The 27453-nt window shown below is 45.3% G+C and overlaps 1 protein-coding gene across 5 annotated transcripts; it reads left to right on the forward strand.

The window, feature by feature from the left end:
- Positions 1-8368: 8368 nt before the first annotated feature.
- ACD (ACD shelterin complex subunit and telomerase recruitment factor) lies at positions 8369-27111 on the forward strand. 5 transcript variants are annotated; one of them, XM_085856887.1, is made up of 15 exons: positions 8369-8501; positions 10810-10870; positions 11722-11811; positions 12006-12145; positions 12257-12347; positions 12436-12515; positions 14226-14270; positions 23773-23804; positions 24034-24203; positions 24313-24391; positions 24548-24646; positions 25361-25554; positions 25693-26214; positions 26465-26544; positions 26736-27111. In XM_085856887.1, exons 3-15 carry the CDS (start codon positions 11731-11733, stop codon positions 26791-26793), a joined length of 1671 nt encoding a protein of 556 aa, XP_085713013.1. In that variant the 5' UTR covers positions 8369-8501; positions 10810-10870; positions 11722-11730; the 3' UTR covers positions 26794-27111. The 5 variants fall into 5 exon arrangements, with proteins under 5 accessions (XP_085713013.1, XP_085713008.1, XP_085713012.1 ...); XM_085856882.1 differs by having other exon boundaries at positions 25361-26214; XM_085856886.1 differs by having other exon boundaries at positions 25421-26214.
- Positions 27112-27453: the final 342 nt, after the last annotated feature.

A 27453-nucleotide genomic window follows, 5' to 3' on the forward strand; every position in this document is an offset into this window, starting at 1 on the left:
CAACAGAAACTCCATCATCAAGTTAGTCTAGTAAATCAATATATACTCCATCATTCTCGTTTTTTTTTTGTATTCAATGTATCATCAAAATAACTTGATGCTTGATGTCCATGTTTTGCGAGAAGAAACATTAATCTGGGAGTTTAGCTGAGCACTTGGTTGAGCAGAACTCAAGAACAAAAATTCATTTTTAAACATCAATACGTTTTCATCAAACAGATATAACTGTGATGATTCTTCTTTTGGTGTGAAGACCGACAATTGTTTTAGAATCTGATGAATATATTCATTGTTCTGAATAGTCTTCACAACACAATCGGGCCGTTTTATACTTCTCAGTTGTTGGAACAATCCTTCATCATCATATTGTAATTCTTCTATATCTCCTAGTTCTTGCTTCAACATTTGACGAAAATCTTTCAACATTCAAAGTTTTTCTCGGACTCCATTCTATCACAGAAATTGAAGTAACAGGGATCTTTTGTTGAGTTTTAAAAAATGGTCTAAATAAAATTATCTTCTTTTCTTTCAAATGCTTCTTCTACTGTTAGTTTCTGTCTCCGTTTCTTCTTGATGTCTTCCTGTTGTTGAGCAACTCTTGAAACTGTCGATGTTCCTTAAACGTTCTTCCTTTCGTCTTCTAACATTTTCTGTATTTATTTATTGAAAAATATCCTTGAGTATCTCATCTTGTTTGACCACAGTATATTTATATTTTCCAGTCATTTGTTTCATACAATCCTCAAATTCCTTTTTAACTGCATCATGTCTCTCCAAAAATTATTTACATCTATGGAATTTAGCTCGAATAAACACAAGTGCGTTTGCATTATTTCTTATCGCGTGATGAGGGAGTTGAAAGTATGACTGACGAAGATAAATTATATTACAAGAGGAATGCCGCCCTCTGGTGTAGTAACTATCCGTAACCGTTTGGTTTCTCTCATTCACACAATCAAAGATAATTAGTAGTCGGGTAAATCTACAACAAAAAATAGCCTTACCCCCAAAAAATTGATACAAAAGGTTTTTTAACGGTTTTGGGTAGGGTTTGACCTCCAAAATAACATACTAAAAATCTACTCAAATCCACTTAGGAAAGGGCCTATTTTCAAGATGGCGTCCAAAATGGCCGCCATGGGCTTAAATTGCCATAGAATGGGCACTAGTTGGCCTATATTTGCGATTTTTGTGTCAATTTCTATGTTTCGGAGGTCAACAAATCTATTGAAATCATTTTCAAAGTTGATCAGTGATGGGAAAGCCTTAAATCCAAGATGGCGTCCAAAATGGCCCCCAAAATGGCGGCCATGGGCATAAAATTGCTATTAAATTGTCAATAAATGCCGAACATGTGTGATGTATGTGCCGATTTCTATGTTTTGGAGCACTATGTTCTTGATGGTGGCTCCTTGCTGCATCGTTTGCTGCATATAGGTTCTTCTTTTGATTTATCCAAATCTTACGGTGAAGGTATATCATCCATTTTATCGCCAACAATACAAGGTACTGAAGGAGTGGTTTTCTTTTTACATTTTTGAGTTTCACAAAATAGATGCGTTATATCTTCAATCTTATAATCATTTATTTCGCTTTGAAGTTTAAATAAACTGACGATATCTTCCTTTTGAAGACCTGCATTAAAACCTTGTGAGTGATACTCAGGTTGAAAGTTTGACTTTGCAACAATTAATAAAATATAATAACAAAAAAATTGGCAGATGCCTGGCCCATCCCCATCTCCTTGAGATGTCGATCATCCTGCTGCAATCACGAGGCACATGGTCGGCCCGTCGGCCTCCTCCACTTAAGAGGCTCCCTCGCCGAGATAATCTGGTGAGCAGGATCAGCGTCAGGAAAATGAACCACATGCCTATAGAGCAGCAGCTAATGCTCACGGATTATGCAGGTAACAAACCTTATTTGAGTCCCTCTCAGCAACCGCTTGTTGGACACAAAGTCTGACCAGCGATAGCCAAGGATTCTCCGTAGAGACCGGGTACCAAAGGAATTAAGTCTCCCTCTCAGATCCCTGGTGAGAGTCCCAGTCTCACATCTGTAGAGCAAGACTGGAAGCACCAAGGACCTGAAGACTGCCTCCTGTGCAGGTACCGACAAGGCCATACCCCATGATCCAGTGAATCCTTAACTCCCCAGGCCCGAACCAGACGTCTACTGACCTCTGGCTCACAGCCAGCAGAGACATGAATATCACTGCCAAGGTAAGTGAATCTCTCCGTGACCTCAACATCCTTACCACAAACAGGTACAGACAGGATAGAAGCATCCATGATGTCATTGAAAGCCTGGATCTTAGATTTGACCCAGGAAACCCATAATCCCAGCAGCTCTGACTCTTCATTCTGCACCTCGAGGGCCCCCAAAAGGAAATTCAGAGTCTCCGCAAAGATGACTGCATCATCTGCGAAATCAAAGTCAGAGATATTGATATTCCCAAATGATGCACCACAGCTTGATCTCTCTGACAACCTCCCCAGAATCCAGTCAATAGAAGCGCTGAAAAGTGTGGAGGCACTAACTGCAGTTCATCGAGGGATGGGTTTGGATGAACGTAATGCATGAATTCCCCTGTAAGCAGGATGAGAATCATTTGACCACAGGTGATGCTCTACCCACTCACAGATTCCTCGCACATAGGCCTCCTTGCCCACCTTCAGTGCACGTACAGTTTTATGCCTCAATTGCCTGAACAGCTCAATTCTGCCATTAAGTCACAGTATTTGATGACCTGGCCCTGCGACTCTGGTCAATGGTATCCAGTCTCCCTTGAGAGAAAATTCTTCTTCGCCCTTTGTTGAGTTCCAAGACATGCACCGGCAACATCATCAATGATGGTGGTCTTGAAGGCACTTCACAACTTTTCAGGATTCTCCAAAGCACACAGAACCCCAAAATCCCCCACTCAGCCTGTTTGCAAACTCCTCAACTACCCTTTCATCCGAGAGCTTGCCAACATCCAGCCTAGGCTGGGATGGTACCATTCTCCCAGATTTAAGCTGCATCTTCAGAGATGCTACTAGAATCCTGTGGTCGGTATTGAGGAACTGAGCACTCCCATAGACCCTGCATTTTTGGATCACCTCCAGCGACTGAATGAGCACATGGTCAGTCTCCTTTGCCACACCACCAAAATTGGAATACCAAGTCCAGCGATGAGCTTGTGGGGGCTGAAACCATGAACCAGCCACCCTAAGTCCATGACTTCTTGTAAAGTCAAGGAACTTAGTGCTATTCAGGTTCACGGCTCCAGACCCATGGGGACCAACACATTAGTTTTGTTTATCAGTTTCAGTCGATCCATTGAAATTCCCCAAGACGAGAAGAGTCTCTCGCCTGGGGCACTGATCAACCACAGTCTTGAGCGTGGCATAGAATGCGTCCTTCCCAGTGAAATCACTCACGTCATTCGGAGCATATATGGAGACCAGAGAAATGACACCCAAGGTGTGATGAATCCTTCGTCTCATAATACGCTCGTTGATCAGTGTTACCTCAATTATCATTGGAGTCAGCTTATTGGACACAGCCACAGAAACTCCTTAGGCATGCTAACCATCAGAGTGACCAGACCAATAGTAGGTGTAACTACCTGTCATGATCTCGTCACTATCCAGTCTTCGAGCCTCAGAGAGTGCTGCGATACCGATGTCCAAACGCTTGAGCTCAGATAACAGAGCCAAGTGATCATCATTCTCTTCGGGATAGGACATTCCAGGCACCCAACCGAAGGGACCGCCTCAGGATAACCCAAGGAGACGGCCGTATGGTGGACTACACCTCAGCACCAACCCGACACACACTTCCGCAATCTGACCCAGGAAGGTTAACCCATGGTTTTCTATTTATTTAATATTTTTCTTAAAACCAACATGGCTGCCAAACCCTGGGCCCGATCCCGTTGAAATTTCAAACCCTCATTCCGCATGACTGTTCCACCATAAAGGTGATGTTTCACATTTATTGATGCAGTAGTTCCAGAGTAAACATTAATTAATATTTTTCCTTCAATCCACTATGGCTGCCAAACGTTGTGTCATACCTCAAAAGGGGATGAAAACTTTTTATTCGTCATGGAGAGGCGGTCATAGTGGTGGAGTTTCGCCTGGATCTGTTCAGTCGTTTCAGAGAAAAAGACGTTTTAAGATATTATTTTTCAATCCAAGATGGCTGACGAACCATGTGACCTATGACATCACAAATTTATATTCTGCTTCCAACTGGGTATTGGAACACATTTGTGAAGTTTCGTGTTAATCGGTAAAGGTGCGTTTTTCTATCCACAATGGCCGCCAAACCATGTGACGTGTGACGTCATAATTTTTATCATGCGTGCATACATGATGGTGGATGATAATTGCAAATTTTCGATTCGTTAGGTTAAGCGGTTCCAGAGAAAACATTATTTAATATTTTTCTTAAATCCAACATGGCGGCCAAACCGTGTGACTTATCAATTCGAAATTAACAAACTTATATCGCCTACCTGTCCCGAATATAGTTCTGAAATCTCCCCTTCCTCGGACCAGCGCTTCTGGAGAAGATGTTTGAAGGTTTTAGGGTTTTTTCAAGATGGCCGCCAAACCATGTGACCGATCAAGAAGAAATGAACAAACTTGAGAAAGGACCTCATGGGGAATATATGTGTGAAGTTTAGTCTTAATCTGTCTTGCCCTTCTGGAGAAGAAGATTTTAAAAATTTATTCATTTTCAATCCAAGATGGCTGCCGAACCTTGTGACCTATGATATCATAAATTTAAATTCTGCTTTCCATCGTCGACCCGAACAAGTGTGTGAAGTTTCGTGTAAATCGGATAAGGTCTATTTTTCTATCCAAGATGGCCACCAAACCATGTGACTTCTGAGGTAAATTTTTTTTACCATGTATGCAGAGTTGAGGGAGGAAGGCACTTGCAAATTTTCGCTTCGATGGCTTATGAAATTCCAGAGAAAACATTATTTAATATTTTTCTTAAATCCAACATGGCGGCCAAATCATGTGACCTATCACTTCGAAATTAACAAACTTGCATCGCATACATGTCATGAATATAGTTCTGAAATCTCGCCTTCATTGGACCAGCGCTTCTGGAGAAGATGTTTGAAGGTTTTAGGGTTTTTTCAAGATGGCCGCCAAACCATGTGACGTATCAACAACAAATTAACAAACTTGAAAGAGGACCTCAGGGGGAATGTACCTGTAAAGTTTCGCCTCAATCTGCACAGCCGTTCTGGAGAAGAAGATTTTTTTTAAAAAACACTAAAAAACAAGATGGCGGCCGAAATACGTCATCAATGACGTCAAGAAAAACATTTTCGTCGGTGATTTTAGGCGTAGATGATGCTCAAAATTTTTCAGATTTTTCCTATACAGCGTTCTACTTGACGAATTTTCACCGGTATATCGCTTCACCTATGACGTCACGAAAAATCACACGTGTTCCCGATAGGGAGCTTAGTAAAATGTATCAAACGAAAAATTTTTCCATTGCACGGTTTCCGAGATACAGATGTCCAAAGTTTATCGCTTTTTTCAAGATGGCGACCGTACCACGTGACCAATGACGTCATAATTATAACGTGATTGTGCTATCAAAAAAGATACATACTATGGTGAAAATTTCCTGTCGATCGGACTTAGTGTCCCAGAGAAAATGATTTTTAAAGTCAAAAAGGGTGCAAAATGCCGGCGGAAAAAGAAAAATAATAATGTATAATGCGTAATAATAATGCGTAATAATAATAAACAGAAGAAAAACAATAGGGTACCCTGTACTCACAGGGTACCTAATAATAAGATTTAGTAGATTCAGGTGAGGAAAGGTAATGGAAAGGTGATGGTGAATGACAGGGTTCACGGCGGACGCCATCACAGGATGGGTTTGAGTGTCGAGGGTGCAATCAGGTATTTCCAGTATTCTGTGTCTTGTTTTACTTGTTTGCGGTTCATTCTCAGCTCAGTTGGCAAGTTCATCTTCCTGGGTGCCGGGAGGTGATCAAAGATGATCAACGTGTCTGGCGAAGATGACGAGGGTTCATCTTGGTCGGTTAATCGAACTTGGTTAGAGGTGCACACCACGGTGGGAGAGAGTACCAATGAGTCGGAACCTCCCAAAGCGGTTAAGGCCCTCTCTATCCCGATGAGTCAGAACCTCCCAGAGCGGTTAAGGCCTTCTCTATCCCGATGAGTCGGAACCTCCCAAAGCGGTTAAGGCCCTCTCTATCCCGATGAGTCAGAACCTCCCAGAGCGGTTAAGGCCCTCTCTATCCCGATGAGTCGGAACCTCCCAAAGCGGTTAAGGCCCTCTCTATCCCGATGAGTCAGAACCTCCCAGAGCGGTTAAGGCCTTCTCTATCCCGATGAGTCAGAACCTCCCAAAGCGGTTAAGGCTTTCTCTACCCCGATGAGTCAGAACTTCCCAAAGCGGTTAAGGCCTTCTCTATCCCGATGAGTCAGAACCTCCCAAAGCGGTTAAGGCCTTCTCTATCCTGATGAGTCAGAACCTCCCAAAGCGGTTAAGGCCTTCTCTATCCCGATGAGTCGGAACCTCCCAAAGCGGTTAAGGCCTTCTCTATCCCGGTGAGTCAGAACCTCCCAAAGCGGTTAAGGCCTTCTCTATCCCGGTGAGTCAGAACCTCCCAAAGCGGTTAAGGCCTTCTCTATCCCGGTGAGTCAGAACCTCCCAAAGCGGTTAAGGCCTTCTCTATCCCGATGAGTCGGAACCTCCCAAAGCGGTTAAGGCCTTCTCTATCCCGATGAGCGCCATGCCAGACTATTGGTCACAGTTTCGGCCTCCGATGGTTCGAAACCCTTCAGCCCCCGACAACCCAATTAAAATGGCTTCACTAATTAAAAAATAATTCTGACGCGCTCAGCGCCAACAGCTCAGATCCGGCGCCATTTTCCTTGAGTGTGAATCAGTCGCTCAATGGGACACGGTGATGAGAGCCTCGTATTTCGGCGACGGCCGGGTCTCGTGTCACATTACTCGGAGTCTGAGGGAGAGTTGAGGAATCTGAGGGAGAATCAAGGAATATGAGGGAGAATCGAGGAGTCTGAGGGAGAATCGAGGAATCTTAGGGAGAGTCGAGGAGTCTGAGGGAGAGTCGAGGAGTCTGAGGGAGAGTCGAGGAGTTAGGAGTCTGAGAGTCGAGGAGTCAGGGAGAGTCGAGGATTCTGATGGAGAGTCGAGGATTCTGAGGGAGAGTCGAGGAATCTGAGGGAGAGTTGAGGAGTCTGAGGGAGAGTCGAGGAATCTGAGGGAGAGTCGAGGAGTGAGGAGTCTGAGGGAGAGTCCAGGAGTCAGGGAGAGTCGAGGAGTGAGGAGTCAGGGAGAGTCGATTCTGAGGGAGAGTCGAGGATTCTGAGGGAGAGTCGAGGAATCTGAGGGAGAGTCGAGGAGTCATTGATGGATCGATCCCTCCATTGACCTCGACATCAGGAGCCATTTCGCGTATGTGGGACTTGTTGAAGTGGCCTCTCGTCACGGTCAGGGAAGGGGTCTCAGTCGATCCCCCTCGGTGGTTTTGTCCTTCCCCCAAATGTTTCCCTGGGTTATCGATCCTTCTCTGTTCGGGAATACATCGCAGCTCCCTGGACATGTTACAAATGCCAAAGTTCGGCCATACTGCTCCAGCTTGTCGGGACAAACAATGCTGCAGCACATGTAATGGATGGCACGAACACGGAAACTGTGGTCGTTAAGAAACGTCTTGTGTTAATGGTGGTGGCGACCAGAGTGCAGCCTTCAGAGGATGTCCTGATGGTGCCCAAAATGAAGACCCCCCAGTAAACGTGGTTTGGAGCAAGACCAAACCCGAGGGAGGGCCTAGTTAAAGGTTACCAACTCGATGGGCTGTAGCTCAAATTTGTGATTATTTTATTATTTCCGCTGTGGCCGTCGCACATCATGGCCTTGGTGGGCTTTTCTCCCAAAGATGATTAATCAAATATGACAGAGTTTCCAGGAGGATTCTCCAGATAGAGCAAAGATACTCGAAACAGTCCCAGAATTCCCCTCCTGATTCATGATAATTATCCGATGATAATACATCGAGTTATGGTCGTTATGGCTGCGTTATGGTCCGGAGTTTATGAAATACATCAGCGATCTCACATCCAAAGCCGATAACTATAATGTGGATTCAAGAAACCGAGTTAAAAAAAGGAAACTGGGCGAACAGTATGAAGTCCCTGGCGTTCTTGATTTTATTTTTTATATTTGGCTGTGGCCGATGAGTTTGGGTGCGTGGCGTTTATAGAGCCTCGTAGCTCTGATAACGTCAGAAACACCAAAAAGAAGATTAAGCTGAGAGGAAGAAGCAGATAAAGCGCAGAAAAAGAAGAAGAAGCAAATAAAGCGCAGAAGAGATGTGCGGAAATGTCGCGATAGTTGGGATTGGATGCCGTTATGTGCTCACGTGATGGTCTTCCCCCCCTGCATTTGTTGAGGCAGTGCCGCGTAGTTTGAACACGTTTTATGTAAGTCGAGGGTTTGTTCCGTTCGTCCCGTGTAAAGGCTTTGCGGAAGTGAACGTGTTGTTTGTGTGTGATTCGGTTGTTTGAATCGTTCGACCCTCCAGGCAGTGAATTGGAAACAGTTCACTACTGTGAACCACCATGATATAGTCTTGGGTCTTGGGTCTTGGGTCCTCGCCTGCATCATCTTGTTTCGCCGAGTGTGCCGACCATTTGGGAGGACACACCTTGTAAGCCGGTTTCGCTGTCTGTGTCGGGTTGTACTTGTACAGGTTACTGTGTGTTTGGATAAAACCAAAACGAGGAACCCCGTTACCCGGTACCACCATCAGGTTCATTGCGTGGTGCAGGTGAACGTGTGTGCACGGTGTGGTGCGGTGCAGGTGAACGTGTGTGCACGGTGCGGTGCAGGTGAACGTGTGTGCACGGTGTGGTGCGGTGCGGGTGAACGTGTGTGCACGGTGCGGTGTGGTGCGGGTGAACGTGTGTGTGCGGTGCGGGTGAACGTGTGTGCACGGTGTGGTGCGGTGCGGTGCGGGTGAACGTGTGTGCACGGTGTGGTGCGGGTGAACGTGTGTGCACGGTGTGGTGCGGGTGAACGTGTGTGCACGGTGTGGTGCGGGTGAACGTGTGTGCACGGTGCGGTGTGGTGTGGTGTGGGTGAACGTGTGGGTGCACGGTGTGGTGTGGGTGCACGGTGTGGTGTGGGTGCACAGTGTGGTGCGGGTGAACGTGTGTGCACGGTGCGGTGTGGTGCGGGTGAACGTGTGTGTGCGGGTGAACGTGTGCACGGTGTGATGTGGTGTGGTGTGGGTGAACGTGTGGGTGCACGGTGTGGTGTGGGTGCACGGTGTGGTGTGGGTGAACGTGTGTGTGCACGGTGTGGTGTGGGTTAACGTGTGTGTGCACGGTGTGGTGTGGGTTAACGTGTGTGTGCACGGTGTGGTGTGGGTTAACGTGTGTGTGCACGGTGTGGTGTGGGTTAACGTGTGTGTGTGCACGGTGCGGTGTGGTGCGGGTGAACGTGTGTGCACGGTGTGGTGCGGGTGAACGTGTGTGCACGGTGCGGTGTGGTGCGGGTGAACGTGTGCACGGTGTGATGTGGTGTGGTGCGGGTGAACGTGTGTGAACTGTACGGTGTGGTGTGGGTGCACGGTGTGGTGTGGGTGTGGTGTGGGTGAACGTGTGTGTGCACGGTGCGGTGTGGTGCAGGTGAACGTGTGTGCACGGTGCGGTGTGGTGCGGGTGAACGTGTGTGTGCGGGTGAACGTGTGCACGGTGTGATGTGGTGTGGTGCGGGTGAACGTGTGTGAACTGTACGGTGTGGTGTGGGTGAACGTGTGTGTGCACGGTGTGGTGTGGGTTAACGTGTGTGTACGGTGCAGTGTGGTGCGGGTGAACGTGTGTGTGCGGGTGAACGTGTGCACGGTGTGATGTGGTGTGGTGCGGGTGAACGTGTGTGCACGGTGCGGTGTGGTGCGGGTGAACGTGTGTGCACGGTGCGGTGTGGTGCGGGTGAACGTGTGTGCACGGTGCGGTGTGGTGCGGGTGAACGTGTGTGCACGGTGCGGTGTGGTGCGGGTGAACGTGTGTGCACGGTGTGGTGCGGGTGCACGGTGTGGTGTGGGTGAATGTGTGTGCACGGTGTGGTGCGGGTGAACGTGTGCACGGTGTGATGTGGTGTGGTGCGGGTGAACGTGTGTGAACTGTACGGTGTGGTGTGGGTGAACGTGTGTGCACGGTGTGGTGTGGGTGAACGTGTGTGCACGGTGTGGTGTGGGTTAACGTGTGTGTGCACGGTGCGGTGTGGTGCGGGTGAACGTGTGTGCACGGTGCGGTGTGGTGCGGGTGAACGTGTGTGCACGGTGCGGTGTGGTGCGGGTGAACGTGTGTGCACGGTGCGGTGTGGTGCGGGTGAACTTGTGTGCACTGTACGGTGTGGTGCAGGTGCACGGTGTGGTGTGGGTGAACGTGTGTGCACGGTGCGGTGTGGTGCGGGTGAACTTGTGTGCACTGTACGGTGTGGTGCAGGTGCACGGTGTGGTGTGGGTGAACGTGTGTGCACGGTGCTGTGCGGGTGAACGTGTGCGCCGTGGGACATCAACAGAGATTTTCTTACTCTGAGGGCTGTCAGTCCCTCTTGCCTGGATATCCTGTTTGTGTTCGTAATTCCACCAGAGAATCCTGATATTCCGAACAGCTGAGCATTTACAAACCCTGGGTGATGGTGTATATAGTTTTGATTAAATCGTTGTTAAATGTGTCAATCACTTCATCTTCTAATTTGCAAACTCTTCTCTCACTTCCTCAGGGCAGCGGTGAAGTGTGCTGACATGACACCTCGGTGAAGTGTGCTGGGCACCCAGGTTAAGGTACGATCGGATGGACGAAGCACAAATGGGGTGTTTTATGAGCTTGTGAACTGTATTTACGAAAGCTGGAGATGATATGTTGTTGTTGGATGAACAAAAGATGACTGATTAATTGTGTCTATGATGTCCATTAGTAGCATATATAAATACACCAAAGTAGAATGGTATACAGGGTAAAGTGCATGTGTACCTCTGTCAGGTTGAACAGTTTACGTTTTGCATTTCATTGATCAGACTGATCCAGATCCAGATCTTCACAAAATCTAATCAGTTCATCCTTGTCACATCCCAACCTGCCCATCAAATTTCTTCTGGTTCCATCAATTTTTTTTTTTGAGATATCCTGCACACACAAACAAATTAAATTGCTCGTCGAGCAAGGGATTGCCAGAATAACTTTGTCATATCTCCATGATCTCTGAAAAAACAAAAACCTGGAAATCAATTTGGTTCTTATAAGTCGATAGTGCTGCTATTTAATGAGTTCTAGCACTTGGTTTGGTCATGATCATAACTTGGAAGTCAGTCGGACTTGAAATGGCGTTTTTATCGCAATTTGAAAGTTTTGACCCGACCCCCCCCCCTGACATTCGACCCCCGACCGCTAAGAAGGGTGTTTGTGTGACACCCCAATGATATGGTTGGATGCAGAATTGGAAGATGCACATTTTGGATTTGGTTTGAAGTCGATACGACCATTTTAGCGGACGTTGTTGCGAAAATAATAATTTCGGTTTTTGGTGACCATGACCTTGACCTTTGACCTTTGACCTTTGACCTAGATTCATCAAAAAAAATCTCGGTAAACTATGACGTCACTAACCCTTTCGATCAATCGTCTTGATCACCAGACATCTGCGATGGAGACGTCCTGGATTACTGCGGCAATTTTATCACCAGGATGTTACTGTGACATGGCATGGGTCGCCAATGTTTTGGAGGTACGTGAACCTTTTCCTCATCTTCATCGTGCTGTGTCACCCAAACTCTTGAACCAAGAACCCCCAATGCCCAGCTAACTTGTATTTCAAAGTGCAATCACGCCATCAAGTTTAAATGTTTTCAAGCTGTGTTCAGTTGTGCTTATATTTGATTCTCTCCACACTCATGTTGCTCCTGCCACTCCTGGTCCCAGGTTTTCCCTGCAGACTCCCTGTGTCCAGGAGGCCTTATGCATGGTGATGTGTCACAGCACAGCAGGGTTTTTTGCGTTTCGGACTGCAACGTCAGTGTCAAGGCTATAATCACTGAACCTGCATTGAATAAATTCTACAAGTCAGTGCCTGCTTTGTGTCCTCCGTATGATTTCATTGTTATCCCGAAGCCAGTATGCTCCAGTTGGTTAACTACAAACTTTTATGATCTTCCATTTTTCACACGCCCTAGAGGTGAGGAGGAGTTGCACATGGAACACATCAAAGGCAAAGCAATTCTCATTCAGGAATTTTATACTGACCTGGATTTACATCAGGAACTGGTAAGGCATTGTCCACAAACTGAATCTGCTCTTTGTGATGTCAACACCATGTCCTCATTTAGGCTTGAATTCCCTTCCTCTGTTCCAGAACAAGTGTGAGTTCTACTTGGTTGTGAATAGATTTCGGTACCTGCCTGGTTGTTTCCAGCACTTGGAGGTGCAACACTGGTATGGGGGTGGGGATGAGTATCTAGGATTAATGTAAATATGCAAAAATATATATATATATATATATATATATATATATATATATATATATATATATATATATATATATAATTGCGAATTCGCGCCCACCGGAACGGACAATTCAGTCGTGACCCTCTCGGAACAATGCCGGGAGCTCGTCACGGGTGGGGGTTTAACCTCACCACGATCGTGCCAATTGCCCACCCGCGCAGGATAGGGTTGCTCGCCAAATTAGATCTACCTAAGTACCTGCTCGAGTGGTCGACCGGGCGATCGTACCACGCCACAGGCCGACTCCGGACACGAACCTCTTAAGCGGTCCGTTCTGTGCTACAGTGATGACCGAGCGGTGTTATCGTCGGCCTTGACGGTTCCGATTAATTACCGGGCGTTTTAAACCCACTACGAACCCCTTACATGATGCAAGAAGGAAAGGACGCAGCGAAACGGGGAACAAGTTCACACAAGTACGTTTAATTGCACACGCAGACCAGCACGGAAGGCACGTATTTACAGTCACAATAGTCATGTACAATAAAGCAAAAGCAAGTCAAGAAATGGCACGTATACACAATCACAGGCAAAAGAGATGTCCCGACTAAACCCGACACACGGCAACACTTAACCAGTTTTACTTCAAGGACAGGCGCCACCCACAGTCATTTACACGAACCCAAAGGAAAAGAAAGATGCGACTTCCCTGCACTCGTCATCCAGCGTCGCGTCCTTGACCTCGAATCCGAGCCTCCCCCGATGTGGTCTGCGACTCGCACCTCGCGCCGGCATGTGCAGCCGCTCCGCGCCACGAACGGGGCTTCCGGCACCTGGCAGATGGCGACAGGGCCCAGGACGAGGAGACGCCAACCTTCCAGTCACACTGCAGAGGATGCAATTTCCAGTCAGACTCGCATACTCGATGACCATAAACAAATCCCAGGGCCAAACATTTGACAAACTCGGAATATACCTCCCAGCCCTCGTGTTCTCCCATGGCCAACTATATGTTGCATTTTCACGTGCAAGAGGTTACTCCTATATATCTATCAAAGTGGAAAATAATTCCTCACAAGGACTATTCAGCAACAAGACACTCACCCAAAATGTCATCTACAGGGAGGTCCTTTAGAAAACTAATGACAGGTAACCAAAGTGCATCACATCCCGAATGACACCCTCCCCAGCTTCCCATAACATCAACTATGATGCCTCATCCACCTTTTGCCACCCATTCAACTCCGTGCGGAGCACGGGTATATGCTAGTATACACACACACACACACACACACACACACACACACACACACACACACACACACACACACACACACACACACACACACACACACACACACACACACACACACACACACACACACACACACACACACACACACACACACACACACACACACACACACACACACTGGCTAATCAAATTGAGGGAGATGAATTGTGAGAGTTGCAGGCAGATCCATTTATCAAAGAAAGATGTAGCAATGGTTTCACATGACGATCTCTTGTGACCATCCCTACCTTGTTTACATTATTTTTGGGAAATCATCCCTACACCCTTTTATGCTTTGAAAATGTTTTTTTTTTCTTTTTTATAATTTGTCTCGTAAAGGGATACTCGGTACCTATGACTGCTTACTTTGATTCAAACCTTGTCATTTTGTTTGTCTGTTTTAGTTCCAGTTATCCACCTGTGTGGGAAAAGCAGAAGGAGCTATGGAGGTAATTTGTGGGGAAAGCGGTTGATGTGGGTTGCTGGTTATGGAGGAGGGAAAATCGAACAATTTACTTTGTGTATGCAAGTCTGTTTGCTTTTTGATGTGTAATCAAAAATCACAAATGTTTGCCATTTTGCGAAAAGTTCCACAACAAGTGATGTCTCTCACCATCAAGGGTGTAATTATATATTTAATTATTTTCTATCTATATAATATGGAATCGCTCCAGCTTGGAACCCTTGTATGCCCCGATGCAGTGCTTTGTTCACTCATTTGTGTGGCCTCATTGGCATTTCACTTTCGTACCTTCACGCACTTCATGTATACTTTCGAACGAAAATTCATCCCTATTGCCGGTTGAACACCATCGTATTGATCCACCTTGCAAGGGCTCATGGGAAGTTGATTGGTTGTTGCTGCCACGTTACTGTATGGTGTTTTTTATTAGTGGGGGGGGGGGGTGGTGCTCTTTTTTTAATTGATTGATTTATTTATTTTTAAACAGATCAACATAAAATGTTCTTCCTTTGCCATGAGTAAAATTTGTTTTTGTATGCATGGGTGAAAACTGCCAGCAACCAGTCGGATTACTTGGTAGATTGAGTGGATTTTCCTTGACTGGGAAATGCTCCACTCGTATCCAGAGTGTGGTTTTTATCCCCCGCCGCGTGGCGGAAGTGGGATATTGTTGTCACCCAGGGCGTCCGGCTGTCCGTCCGTCCGTCCGGGCGTCAACATTTATAGCTGTGAGTGCGATAACTCATAAACTGTTCGCCATATCGATTTGATATTTGGGTCACACATGTACCACCTGAAAAGGAAGAACCCTATTGGTTTTGGGCATGGCCAGATCCAAGATGACCAACTGGGGTGGCCATCTTGAAAAAAAAGTTTTTTGTAATCAATGGAAAACCGCTTATCTGATTTCAATTATTTTTGGTTACTACGTTCCTCACCCCTGGGGAACTTTTTCGAGATGATGACCAAATGGTGTCTTGTTTCCAATTCACCTCCCTCATTATCTGGAATATGTATGACCTTTTTCATTCAATGGCGGGGGATTCCCCATCTCTGATGGTATATTTTATTTTTATTACCTTTGCAAACTTTGTTGCGAAGGTTTTGTTTTGATCGCTGTGTATTTATTTATTTGTGAATATGTTTGTTTGTTATTCGCATAACTCCAAAAGTATTGAACTGAATCGCAGCAAATTTGGTGGGATTATTGGTTATTATCCGAGGACCATTTGATTAGATTTTGGGAGCGATCGGGTCAAAGGTCAAGGTCATGAAAAGGTCGAAATCGTCTTTTTACCATAGCGCGGTCAATTTGTATCCAATTTGCATGCAACTAATGCCAAAATGTTCAGAATTCAATGCCCCATCTTGTGATATGTGACATGACACAATGATGTAATAACCCTTATTAGCGGTTGGGTGTCAAAGGTCAGGGGGGGGGTCATGACATTGCAAAATGTGCGGTTTTAGTTATAACAAGGTCAATTCTTATCCGATTTGCATGAAACCAACACCAAAATGTTGACTGTTCTGTTCCCCCACACTCTAATACCAATTACAAAATGAAGAGTACAAAGGTCAAGGTCGAGGTAATGAAAAGGTCAAAATCTTAATTTTGCCATAGTGCAGTCGATTTTGTTTTTATTTATTTATTTATTTATTATTTATTTATTTATTTTAATTCTTTCATCCAATTTGCATGCAACCAATGCCAAAATGTTGTGAATTCAATGCCCAATCTTGTGATATACGATATGACACAATGACGTCATTACCTTCGTTAGCGGTTTGGGTCAAAGGTCAGGAGGGTCAACGACCTTTATTATCATAATGTGGTCAATTCTAAAACAATTTTAGAATTCAATTCCCTATCCTATGATGTGTAATATTTGACAGTGACTTTATTGGTGAGTTTAAACATTGGGGGGGGGGGGTGTCACTGAACTTATTTCTTATAATGTGACCAGTTGTCATCAGATTACCTTAACACCAATACCCAAAAAGGTCAGAGAGTTCATACAGAAATTGTACAATGTAGTGAATCGGTGTCAAACAGCAGGAAATTTAATGTTTTTAAGCCATCATAACACATATGAGATGGCAGATGTGGTATGGGATTAAATACCCTCACAATCAACGGTTTCTGGGGGAGGGGGGGCAAAATTTGCGTTGGCGAAGGTATGCGCTCTACTGAGTGCCCGTTCTAGTTTTGGATGTGTTTAAATCCGCCTGGTCCCAAACTAAAGCTGACTACCTGTGCATTTATTAGATATCAGTTCTCCTTTCATTCACAGGTTCCACCTGGTAATAATTGAAGTAAGATGATAAATATGTAATTGTAGGAAAGTAATTAATAGCTATGATGTAATTTTAAACACACCCACCCTTACATTCAGACAAACTGCAAAATCGGATACGACCCTTTTTATCCACTTTACTTGCACCTCACATATTTTGTGCATTGTTGCGGAACCAGACTCTAGGGTTATCATGAGGGAGCTCCTCGGACCTTTCCTGACCTCCGGTTCTGAGGCCGCCGGCCACAGATGAAACTGCAGTCTGCCCGATTGCTGGGCAACCCTGGCCACCGATTAGAACCGCCAAGCCGAGCAGGGTTTTCGATCCTTGGTTCCGTGTTACTTTTCCGTTGGCACGGCAACCCAAATTAGGGGGTCACACTCTCAGCAGCCACCTGTCTTTATGATGTATGGCCGAGCAAACATTGGATGGCTGTTGGCTGCCTCTTCTTCTTGCGTATGGCAGCTTGGCTGCTGGGTAGCTATCATTTTGTTGGGGTGTGACTATGCCGCTGATGCTGTGCCACTATACCAGTACACTGGTACTCATTTCGCTGACCTCAGGATGACGACGGACTGAGTCAACCCCACCTGGTGTTAATTCAGTAGCCAACGGGGCTCAAACTCAGGACCCTAAGATCCTAAAGCAGCCACCCTAACCTCGAAACAAACACGGGCTTGGCTGTTAGCCAATTAGTTGGGCGAAACTTCCTGTCTAACTAAACTTGTGCACTATGTCGGACCAATGGTGGAAAGAACAAAAGCGAGCATCCGGAAACATTTAACAGTTTAATGTTTATTCAATTAGCAATGGCAGGTATTTACGATAGCAATCATGAGCATCTATTTACAATGGATTGACAGAAATCACAATGAAAAGGCACAAGAGAACGGTAATTATTTTTAACGCTTATGCAGTCCACTTGTACGTTTTTATTTATGCTGGGCACAGGATATGGCCATCAATCATTCTGGAGAGGAAGAAGTGTAGATGGAGTGCAGAGTGGATCATGGATATGGCGGCTCCTCACCTCCCACAGATTCGTATTAGGTCGTATCGTGTGCAACCTCAAACAGAACAACGCAGAGTGCAATGTGTAAGCTCATACCATGTGCAGAGTCATGCAGCATTCAAGCTTCCCTTGGTGGCTCTCGCGATCCGAACAGGCAGATGTGAGTGCAGGCTTGGCCAAAGGACTTGTGTTAAGGAGAGCTTGATGGATGAGAGCAAGGCTAAGCAAAAGTCCTGGCGCATGAGAGGCAAGAAGTCTCAAGACCACTCCTGCCAGATGAAACAAGTTGAGACCGCTCCTGGTAGGCGACGTGTGGTGGATCGGAGCACTACGAGACAAAACCTCTTGGCAGATGGAGCGAGTGGAGTATCGAACGTTCGGCAGATCGAGATGCACGACGGATCGAGATGTGTGGTACATGAGAGGGCTTGCCGTCCACTCTATTACAGAAGTTAAAACCATCTGCTCTCAAAACCAACTTGATTCACTCGTTTACGCATCAGCTCTCCCACAGAGGTCAAACTTATTTGCTCTGCATGGAGGTTCAGCGGTTCTGTGTGCTGGAGTCACTCTGCTCATACATCCTTTCGCAAGAGAGGTCAAACTCTATATACTCTCACAACCAACGAGAAGGTATTGGGTTATTATCCATGGAATGCACAATGATTCTGTCCATTGAATGCACATGCATGATGACCGGCTGTAGCATTAATTATCCTGAAGTTCTTGATTTATTGCTTTGTAAGAAGTGAAAAGAAAGGAGAGACCACTGCAGGGATAATGATTGCCTCCATTGTGTCCAAATGGGAGTGTTTGCAGGAGTGTTTGTACTCAAGTGTCAATGGCTTTGTACTCCAAGCCAGTCCCTTGGTGTACTGCAGTTAGAGCGGAGGGTGGTGGGCTCTTGACAGATGAGTCCAAAGTGAAGGCCTGCTGGGCTGGTTACTTTGAGTGGCTGTACCAGGCTGATCCACCAGCTGTTGAGTTGGATGTCAGAGGTGTTGCTATCCCTGTTGTTGACCCTCCAATCAACTGTCATTCACTTTCGTTTGTGAAAACACAGGCTGCGGTGAACCGGTTGAAATGGGGGCAAAGCTCCTGGGATCTGTGGCATCCATGCTGAACTTCTCAAGGCTGGTGGAAATGCTGTATTCATGTCGTTGCGTGCAGTTCTGTGCTCTGCCTGGAACACAGGCATCATCCCAACTGAGTAGAAGAGGGGCCTTGTCCCTCTGTAAAGGGAAGGGTGATTGTCAGGACTACAACAACAACTGAGGGGTGACGCTGCTCTCAGTGCTGGGCAAGGTCTTTGCTAGGATAATTCTTGGTAGGGTTCGCCACCATCTGCTTGAGCACCAGCGTTCAGAGCAGTCGGGTTTTACACCAAAGAGGTCAATGATTGATCGTATCCTTGCTCTTCGGGCCCTCACCGAACGCAGACGAGAGTTTTGGCAGGGGCTGCTTGCAGCCTATGTTGATCTCTGCAAAGCTTTTGATTCAGTGATTCGGGAAGTCCTCTGGTGGATTATTGGTCTTTGTGGGGTGCCACCAAAACTCATCAATCTGATGTCTGAACTATACTCTGGTACTGAGAGTGCTGTGAGATGTCGTGGTACCATCTCCGACTTATTTCGAGTTGTTGCTGGAGTTCGTCAGGGATGTGTGCTGAATCAGGAGTCGCAGCCACTGGGATTACGGGTTTCTTGGGTCAAAACTAAGATCCAGGCTTTCAATGACATATTGGATACTGCTTTCCTGTCTGTACCTGTTTATGGCGAGGATGTTAAGGTCACGGAGAGATTCACTTACCTTGGCAGTGATATTCACGTCTTTGCTGGCTATAAGCCAGAGGTCACTCGACATTTGGGTCAGGCCTGGGTAGTCATGGATTCACTGGATCATGGGATGTGGCGCTGTCAGTACCTGTGCAGGAGAACGAAAGTCTGAGTCTGCAGGTCATTGGGGCTTGCAGTCTTGCTCTACGGATGTGACACTTTGACTCCGACAAGGGATCTGAGACAGACTTAATTCCTTTGGTACCAGGTCTCTTCGGAGAATCCTTGGCTGTCTCTGGTCGGACTTTGTGTCCAACGAGTGGTTGCTGAGAGAGACTCAAATGAGATTTGTTGCCTGCATAGTCTGTGAGCCTCAGCTGTGGCTGTATGGACATGTGGCCCATTTTCCTGCTCACCAGATTCTCTCAGTGAGGGAGCCTTGTGAGTGGAGGAGGCCAATGGGCCGACCCCATGCCTCGTGGTTGCAAGGGGTTGATCAGCATATGAAGGAGGTGGGGATGGGCCAGGCATATGCCTGGGGGGTGGCCAGACGGAGGCCCTTGGAGTGCTGGCGAAAAGTGGATGCAGCGACTCGCTGTTCTGGCACATGCACCCATACCTGACCTGACCTTTTCACACTATTGATGAAAATCCCCCGAATCTTACCTTCTCAAGGCCCAGTCACACCTTGACGTTTTAGCTAACGTATGCCGATTTTTGAATTTTTTTTTTCTAAAACGCTGGCACACGTTGAATACGTTATGGGTAAGTTTTGATAACATTGAGAGCACGCTGAAAAACACTGCCATACGTCGTTGTACGCTGGCTTTAAACGTTGTACTTTTTGGTTGTCCTCAAATTTTTTTCATGCTTGAAATTTCACGACGTATGCTGGCGTATGACTCACACGTTCCGCTACGCTGGCCACAAGTTGTATGCACGGTCTGCGATCGTTGACAGACGTCAACACATGCTACTTGTAAGTTAATCATAAGTTGAGACACGCCGAGGTAATGTTTAGCGTACCCGAAACTTATTTCTAACCTATGATTTAACGTGTTGTTGGCACGTTACGCGATCGTTGTCACACATCGACAGACGTTACTTTTAAGTTACTCATAGGCTGAAAGACGTCGGTATAATGGATCGTCCTTGTGTCAGCGTCCACGGCCACGGCCAGGACACTTATTTGCAGCATTCTTCAAACTTTTCTTCGGCATGACGAGGATGTTCACACTTCGATGTCTAGCTTGGCTATGATTCCAATTGTCCATCGGCAGCGTCTATTTAAAATAGTCGAGTTTGAGCGTTTTAACACGTTCAGAAGAAACGCTTTAAATTTCCAAACCCCAGCATCAAAAAACAAAGGCGAGTGACAGCAATTTAAATCGTTCATTGTAAACAATGAAAATTGTTGAGTGGTACTGTTTAAAAGTCGTTGAGTGTAAAAAAAATCCAATTGTTGAGCGCAAGTGTCTACTTTCAATAGTGGAGATGCAGCCATTTAAATCGTTGAGTGGCAGCCTATGAACCTACCCGTGGACACGCGGACGCAAGGAGGATCCATCATAACCCACACCCTCCCCCTCACACTGATGCTGTTACTGCTGACATGGACATCGACTCAAAAAGGAACTCGAAAACACTGTTGGGTTCCCCTTTTATGAGCAGCATTTTTATATACCAATTCCCAAAACCGCTGGGAACACGTCTTTATATGGCAGTTGTAACCTAGAAACACGTTCATTTATTTTTTTTTTTGTCGACCGGAAGACGTCATTGGAATACGTCTACATACGTCGATGTGTGTTGGGACTACGTAAAGAATTGGTTCAAAGCACGTCAAACACAAGTTAGAAATAAGTTTCGCGTAAAAAAAGACATTACCGCGACGTGTTTCGACTTATAAGTAGCCTTTGTGGACGTGTGTAAGCGTCCACATATCGTGTGTAAAACTTATCCCCATCACATGCGGAACGTGTGTCATACGCTGAGTACGTCGTAAAATTTTGAACATGTTTAAAATTTCTTGACGTACTCTACTTACTACGACGTATGATAGCGTACTTTAGCGTTCTACTCACGTATACCAAACTTACTCATACCGTATTCGACGTGCCCCAACGTTTTAGACACATTTTTCTTAGGTCGGCATACGCTGGCAAGATCGCCAAGGTGTGACCGCGATGTTGACACTTCCATTTCTACGGCAGTTATGATTCGAATCATTGTGCATCAGCCTTTTAATAGGCTACGTCACGACATCGTCGGCGATGCGTGCAACGCGCTATGCCGAAGTTAGACTACCGTTGGGCATCGGTTGTGTAGGCCGACAACAGGTACAGCATTCGTTGGTATAAGTTATCTATAACACAACGAAACGTTCTGTGTCCATTACTAATATGTTATGCATACGACCAACTCGTTATGAATACGTTCGAATCTTAAAAAAAAAAAAACATCAAAAGTTCAACGTCAGCCAGTGTTTTACATACATTTTAATACGTTGCCATTGCTGGCTAAAACGTCAAGGTGTGACCGGGCCTTCAAGCACATGTAAAGGGAAATTGTTTCGGAAGTTTACGGCATCCACTTTTATGAGTCGGCAGAAGGTTCTTGTCCAGTGAGGAATGATCATCATGGGAACCAATCGTATGACCAGGAACAAGCAAGTCTAAAAGTTCTTGAGGAGATCTTGGATTCCATTACCTTTCCCATGATGGATTGGAGGCTTTCCATGCCACCGAGTATTGTGGTATTGGAAGCTCGCTCATGATCAGCCAATTTCTTCTCTGCTTACAAATGTCAAGCTGTGTGTGCTGCTGCCCCCTTAAAGTGATTGTATTTGCATCCTTTTCCAACAAAACCCGAAATGTAAACGTCGGCATTTATTTTCAAAATATAATTTCGTGCGCGTGCGCGCCAAAATGCCAAGTCAACTTTAACCAAACTGCGCAGTAGTCTTCGGTCATAACTGAACATTGAGAACTTGTGGTATTACAGAGATGAGCGTCACCTGCACACGGGGGTAATTTTTTTTTAAAGTTTGTTTAGTCAGGAGTTTGTGTGGTGCTCACTTTTCATCGATGCACAATTTCATATCTCCCTGTGGTCATTGACACTTGAGTACAAAGTTTGGATTGGGATCACATGTAGACCAGACCAGGACAGGCAGGATCATTACCCATTCTGGAGGTCATTGAGCCAGCTGGATAAATTTCTTTATTTTTCCTCTTATCTGGCAATTCCATATCAACGTGGTTTTCTTAGATGACCTCAGAATCCAGAAGTCTGCTCCCTTCAGGTGCATTTCAACTGATAACATCTGGGGTACCAGTCCAGCATCTTTTTCCACTCGGCCATTTTATTGTCGATTACAGTTTGTCATGCTTTTTTCTTTCGATATCGAGATGGTAATGCCTCAAATTGATTTGCAAAAGTGGATAACATTCCCCTCAAGTGTTTTTTTTTTGTGTTATTCCGAGTGAATCATTCCCTTACGTTGTCTGTGTTGTCTGATGGTTGAAGTAAAATGAGATGGTTACAGACCGAGCACATCTCCAGACTAGCCTCTCAATGGCCATTCTTCCCCTTTCTCGCTTGTCCTCAGCTGCTCACAAGGAGCAATGTGGTGGAGTCAAGCTTCCTGTTTTTTATTTTTTTTATTCCTATTTTGTTTCCCTCAAAATTCCCAGAAATGCTTTTGTTCTAACACAAATGATACTTTCAGTGAATGTGTAGCTTTTAGCATTTGGTAAACTGAGGATGTGAAAATGAAATGAAGATTCGAACCTTTTTAACGACTGGATTGTAGCTTTCAACATTGGGGTTAGCCTGTTTTGTTGTTTCCATCCCAGTACTTGGCCCATAATGCTCGGACCCGGGTGGGTTTTTTTCTTCCGTAGCTGAGTTGCTTCATTCTCACGTTCTTCAGTCCAGAAATTTGCCATTTCCTTCGAGAAGAAAGTGTGAGGCAGTGCTGCTCTCTGATCGGCTCGGTGGGAGCATGTTCATTGAGCGACTTTGCAAGGGTATCTGAACTGCCAATGAACTATGACCAACCGAGGTCGAACATGTTCAATCGGTCTGACGGGGTCTGACGCAATGCAATTCTTACATGACAGGCTGTCCACACGAAGAGATTTTCTTTGACAAAATCACCCAGTTGCATCGTGTCGGAATAAATTGGTCGGTTGTGTGGCCTTGGCCCAAGGCCGAAACTCCATGAGCATAGTTGAGTCTTGAGTGTCGAGTTAAAACCCTTGGGTAACATTCCCCTTAAGTCCCTGTTCCTTCTGTGCATCAACTTGAGTGCAAGTCAAAATTTCTTATTTCAGCTGAAAACTATCTTCCTGTTCTCTCTTTAACCATCTCTCGCTCTCTCTCCCCCTTTCTTTTGACAGAGAAATGCAGAAGAAATCAGAGGCCAACTCAGGTTGCTCTTCAACCTCACCTTGTCTGGCCCGTTTGGACTTCTCTCTCGCGACACTTAACACTGTATTGTCATTGTCACATAGGGCTCACATTGATTTCCCATTTGTGAAAAAATACAAAGCATGAACATCAGTGTTTTGCTTTACTTAAAAAATTCAAATAAGCACGCATTCTGTATCTTTTCTCATCTTCACCTGCTTTCTCCCAACTGATACCTCTGCCTATCACAGGCATCAACCTTACCCAGCTGCTTAATATCATGGACAAAACGGGTGAGGAGACCTGGGTTGGTCGAGCCTTCGCCTGTCTAAATGCAGTTTCCGACGACGGAGGAGGCAGCTATGAGTCGTGGACACCCTGGGATCGTGCTCGAGATTTGGCGAAGGGGGAAAAGTTCTCGGTGAGATTGTAATTGAGCCCACACTTCTCTGCTCTACGAGCTTTGAGATACTCGACTCTCCACTGTGTCCTAAGATTGTGTGTTTTTGATGATCTGCTGCACTATGCAGGGCTCTGAAGAGCTGTTTGAATCTTCTTCCATCAAGATGTGCTTCCCTGAGGAGTCAAGTGATGGCTTTGGAAGTGCAGGTCTGAGCTTGTTTTGGTACTTTGTTGTGTTGCTAAAGGATTTGGGGAAGTTTTTTTTTTTTTTTGTTTCTTCCTTTCTTTGATGCACATCTCCACCATCTTGTACCCTAATTCTCTTGATTTCTTCATTATTCATCCATGGCTTCCTTCCCTTAGATCTGACTGTGTCTGATGCTGGAGAGGGACAGTGTGTGGGACCAGTAGTTTCCAAGCCTCTTGATGAACAGGAGTCCTTTGATCTTGTGGATACCACCGGTGTATATCAATTTGAACTGCATGCGCAATTGTTTCTGACTTGTCTAAATAAATGGGACACGCGTCTCCTAACTATCCCTCATAAAAGCACAAACACCCAATATCATTTTGAAGTGCAGTAGCCATTATCATGATGCGTAGTCAACACTTTTACTTTGCTTTCACCACATGTTTCTGTCTCTGTTGAGCAATGGGAAGAAACAAAAGAAAGCGGAATTTACATTAAAAAAAAAATTAATTTTCTTTTTTTTTTGGTTGTTGAAATTACAAATGTAAAGCAAGAAAGGACTTTGGGTTATGTTCGTGCAGGTCTCGTACTATGTTTCAAAGACAACCAAAGGGTCCATGCTTTGTCACATTAAAGCCATAAGTTGTGTCTGTGATGCCATCCAAGTGAAGTTGGGAACGTTGCGATGTTGAAATGCTCTAAAAGGGTGCCATCTCAAATCGCTACTTTCATTTTTTAAACGAGTTTAAAATACGTTTTTTTTTTCTTTTGTGTAATCTATGGATTTTAATCATGGCTTTTTTTTTAACGCTTTTCTTTGCAATTTCCACTTGTGAAGAATGACAGGTATGGACACTTTCCTGGGGGAAAAATTGCAAAACTTTACTTTGTTTGGAGGATGATTGGAGGCCACCTTGATTTCGTTTAGTTCTTGGATTCCATAGCAGTAGGAAATGTACAATAAATCCTTTTGATTTGTTTCACAGGTGTGAGCAGACTGAGTCCTGAGGGCAGAAACTCCCTATCCCCTCTGAACCTCTGCCCAGATACGCGGTCGAACAAAACTGCAGGGAGTCCTTCTGGTGGTTCGTCATCCTGCTTTGGCTTATCGCTGCAAGGCAAAAGAGGCTTTGCAGTGGCGATGCAAAAGGACGATGAGCATCAGGACAAATCCGAAAAGGCAGGTGTTGATAATAGCGAAGAAAAAGCCATGAGTCGTGTGAAACGAGCCAGCATCTCCTCATCCATACCTGCATGCAGCCCTGTTCTACATGAAGACATTAATTCTAACTCTCTGTTGCGAATGTGTTTGTTTAAGATCGTGCTCGAATCGGATGAAAAGGGAGACTGCCAGAAGCCTAGTGACACTGTGCAGGTGGTGCATCTCTCTCCCAACATAGCAGATGGTTGTCCAGAGGATGATGTCTCTCTTCAATTCTGTTTCCTACCAACACCACAAGTAATCCAGCCCAGCTCTGGTTCATCACACGGGCCATTGCCTCGCCAATCGTCCACAGAGCCTTCGCCTCCCCGCTCACATCACCGTGCCGTCGGTGAGCCTTCGCCTTGCCAATCCTCTGATGTGCCATTGCTTGGTATAGCACCACTTGAGCAGTTGTCACCTCACCGATCGTTCCACTCATCAATGCTATCGCAGAAACCTTCCAACCAACAACCCAGATTACAATCTCCTCACCCGTTATTGAGCTTGCAGGCCTCTTGTGGTTTATTTTGCTCTGGCTCCAACGATGGAACTACATTGTCAGTATCTTCTGCACCACCACGTGTTGAGAGAAGACTGGAGCCAAGGCCCCTGGAGTGGCGTGTTGAAATGATGAAGGTAAAGAACCGTTGTGGGGCCTTAGTGTTGCAACATCTTTATCTGAGCATCTATTTTTTTTGGCAATTTGAGCAGTTGTCATGGGACTGGGATTCCTTGCAGTAGATATCTGGACACTGTTACTTAAAAGTTGTTTGGTGTTTAAAATATCTTCAACATGTGATCACCTTTTTAAACATTTGACCACTAGGTATTCCCATGAGTTTGGAATTGTAATTTTCTGTGCATTGCTTTTCTTTGTGACTGACAGAAGCACCATGATGGTTCCCTCTTTTGTTACACATATGCACCCCCAACTATGGAGTTGTGTGAGACTGTGTGCAGTATGAGGTAAGCTTTGAGGGAGGTGGTGGAGGGGTGATGGGTTTAATTGAGATAAAGGCATTGGGCAGTGTGGGAATTGAGATGAGCATGTTGATAACGACCTATTGGACTGAGACTTGATAAACTCCAAGGCGATGAAAGATGACCAAATACTTCCTTGATTACCTGACAGTTATACTTTTTACCCTGCTGCACAGGTTACCAGGTAGTCTGAGGCTGTGGGCACAGAATGCGTTTCGTCAAGAGGAGATGTGATCCAGGGCCTGCGATCTAATTTAATGATTTTCTTTCTCTGTGAATAGTTCAAAGGTCATCGTCCTGTTAAACAAGAGCACATATGATGCCACCTGTGGGCAAATATAAAAATAGTCAGCTGGGCACATCGTGTCCAATATTTCTGATAATGTAACATGTCTTCAGGAGTGTTTGGGTTTTGTTGACGAGTAAAGCACTGAAGCTGTATCGTGCTTATTTATTTTTCATTATTATGAGTAAAATTCATTGAGATTAAGCAAATTTTATTTTATTTTTTGAAATTCAAGTTTATTTCAACAATAAAGTTATTTTGTATAATTTGCTATTTCTGACCATTTTCGGTTCAACAAACCTTCCTGTCTCCATCAAGTTCCATGAGTGCAAGTTTTGCGTGCATGTTGGTCCACCTTGGGTTCCATTAACTCTTTACAACATGTTCAGACGATTGAACGACATGTCCACTGCTCTTCAAATATAACAAATCCCGTTAAACATGAGTAGAAATGCAAGGTTGATGTGCTGCTGCATAATATCGGATTTCCTGGAATGGCTGACTCAAATTCTTTATAGCTTGTGTTACAACTTGTAATAGTTGGGATTCATCATAGAATGATGATTCTGGATAGGGATTAGTCAAAGAGGGATTATTCCAGAGAGGGA

Source organism: Eptatretus burgeri, chromosome 15 (genome assembly GCF_056783735.1).
Source record: "Eptatretus burgeri isolate ZD-2024b chromosome 15, Ebu_testis_v1, whole genome shotgun sequence".
NCBI lineage: Eukaryota > Metazoa > Chordata > Myxini > Myxiniformes > Myxinidae > Eptatretus > Eptatretus burgeri.

Coding starts and splice junctions, on each gene's coding strand:
- ACD (XM_085856882.1), top strand. CDS start 11,731: ATGGAGACGTCCTGGATTACTGCGGCAATTTTATCACCAGGATGTTAC. Junction 24,647..25,360: donor TGATCTTGTGGATACCACCG/GTGTATATCAAT, acceptor TTTGTTTCACAG/GTGTGAGCAGACTGAGTCCT. Junction 26,215..26,464: donor GGCGTGTTGAAATGATGAAG/GTAAAGAACCGT, acceptor TGTGACTGACAG/AAGCACCATGATGGTTCCCT.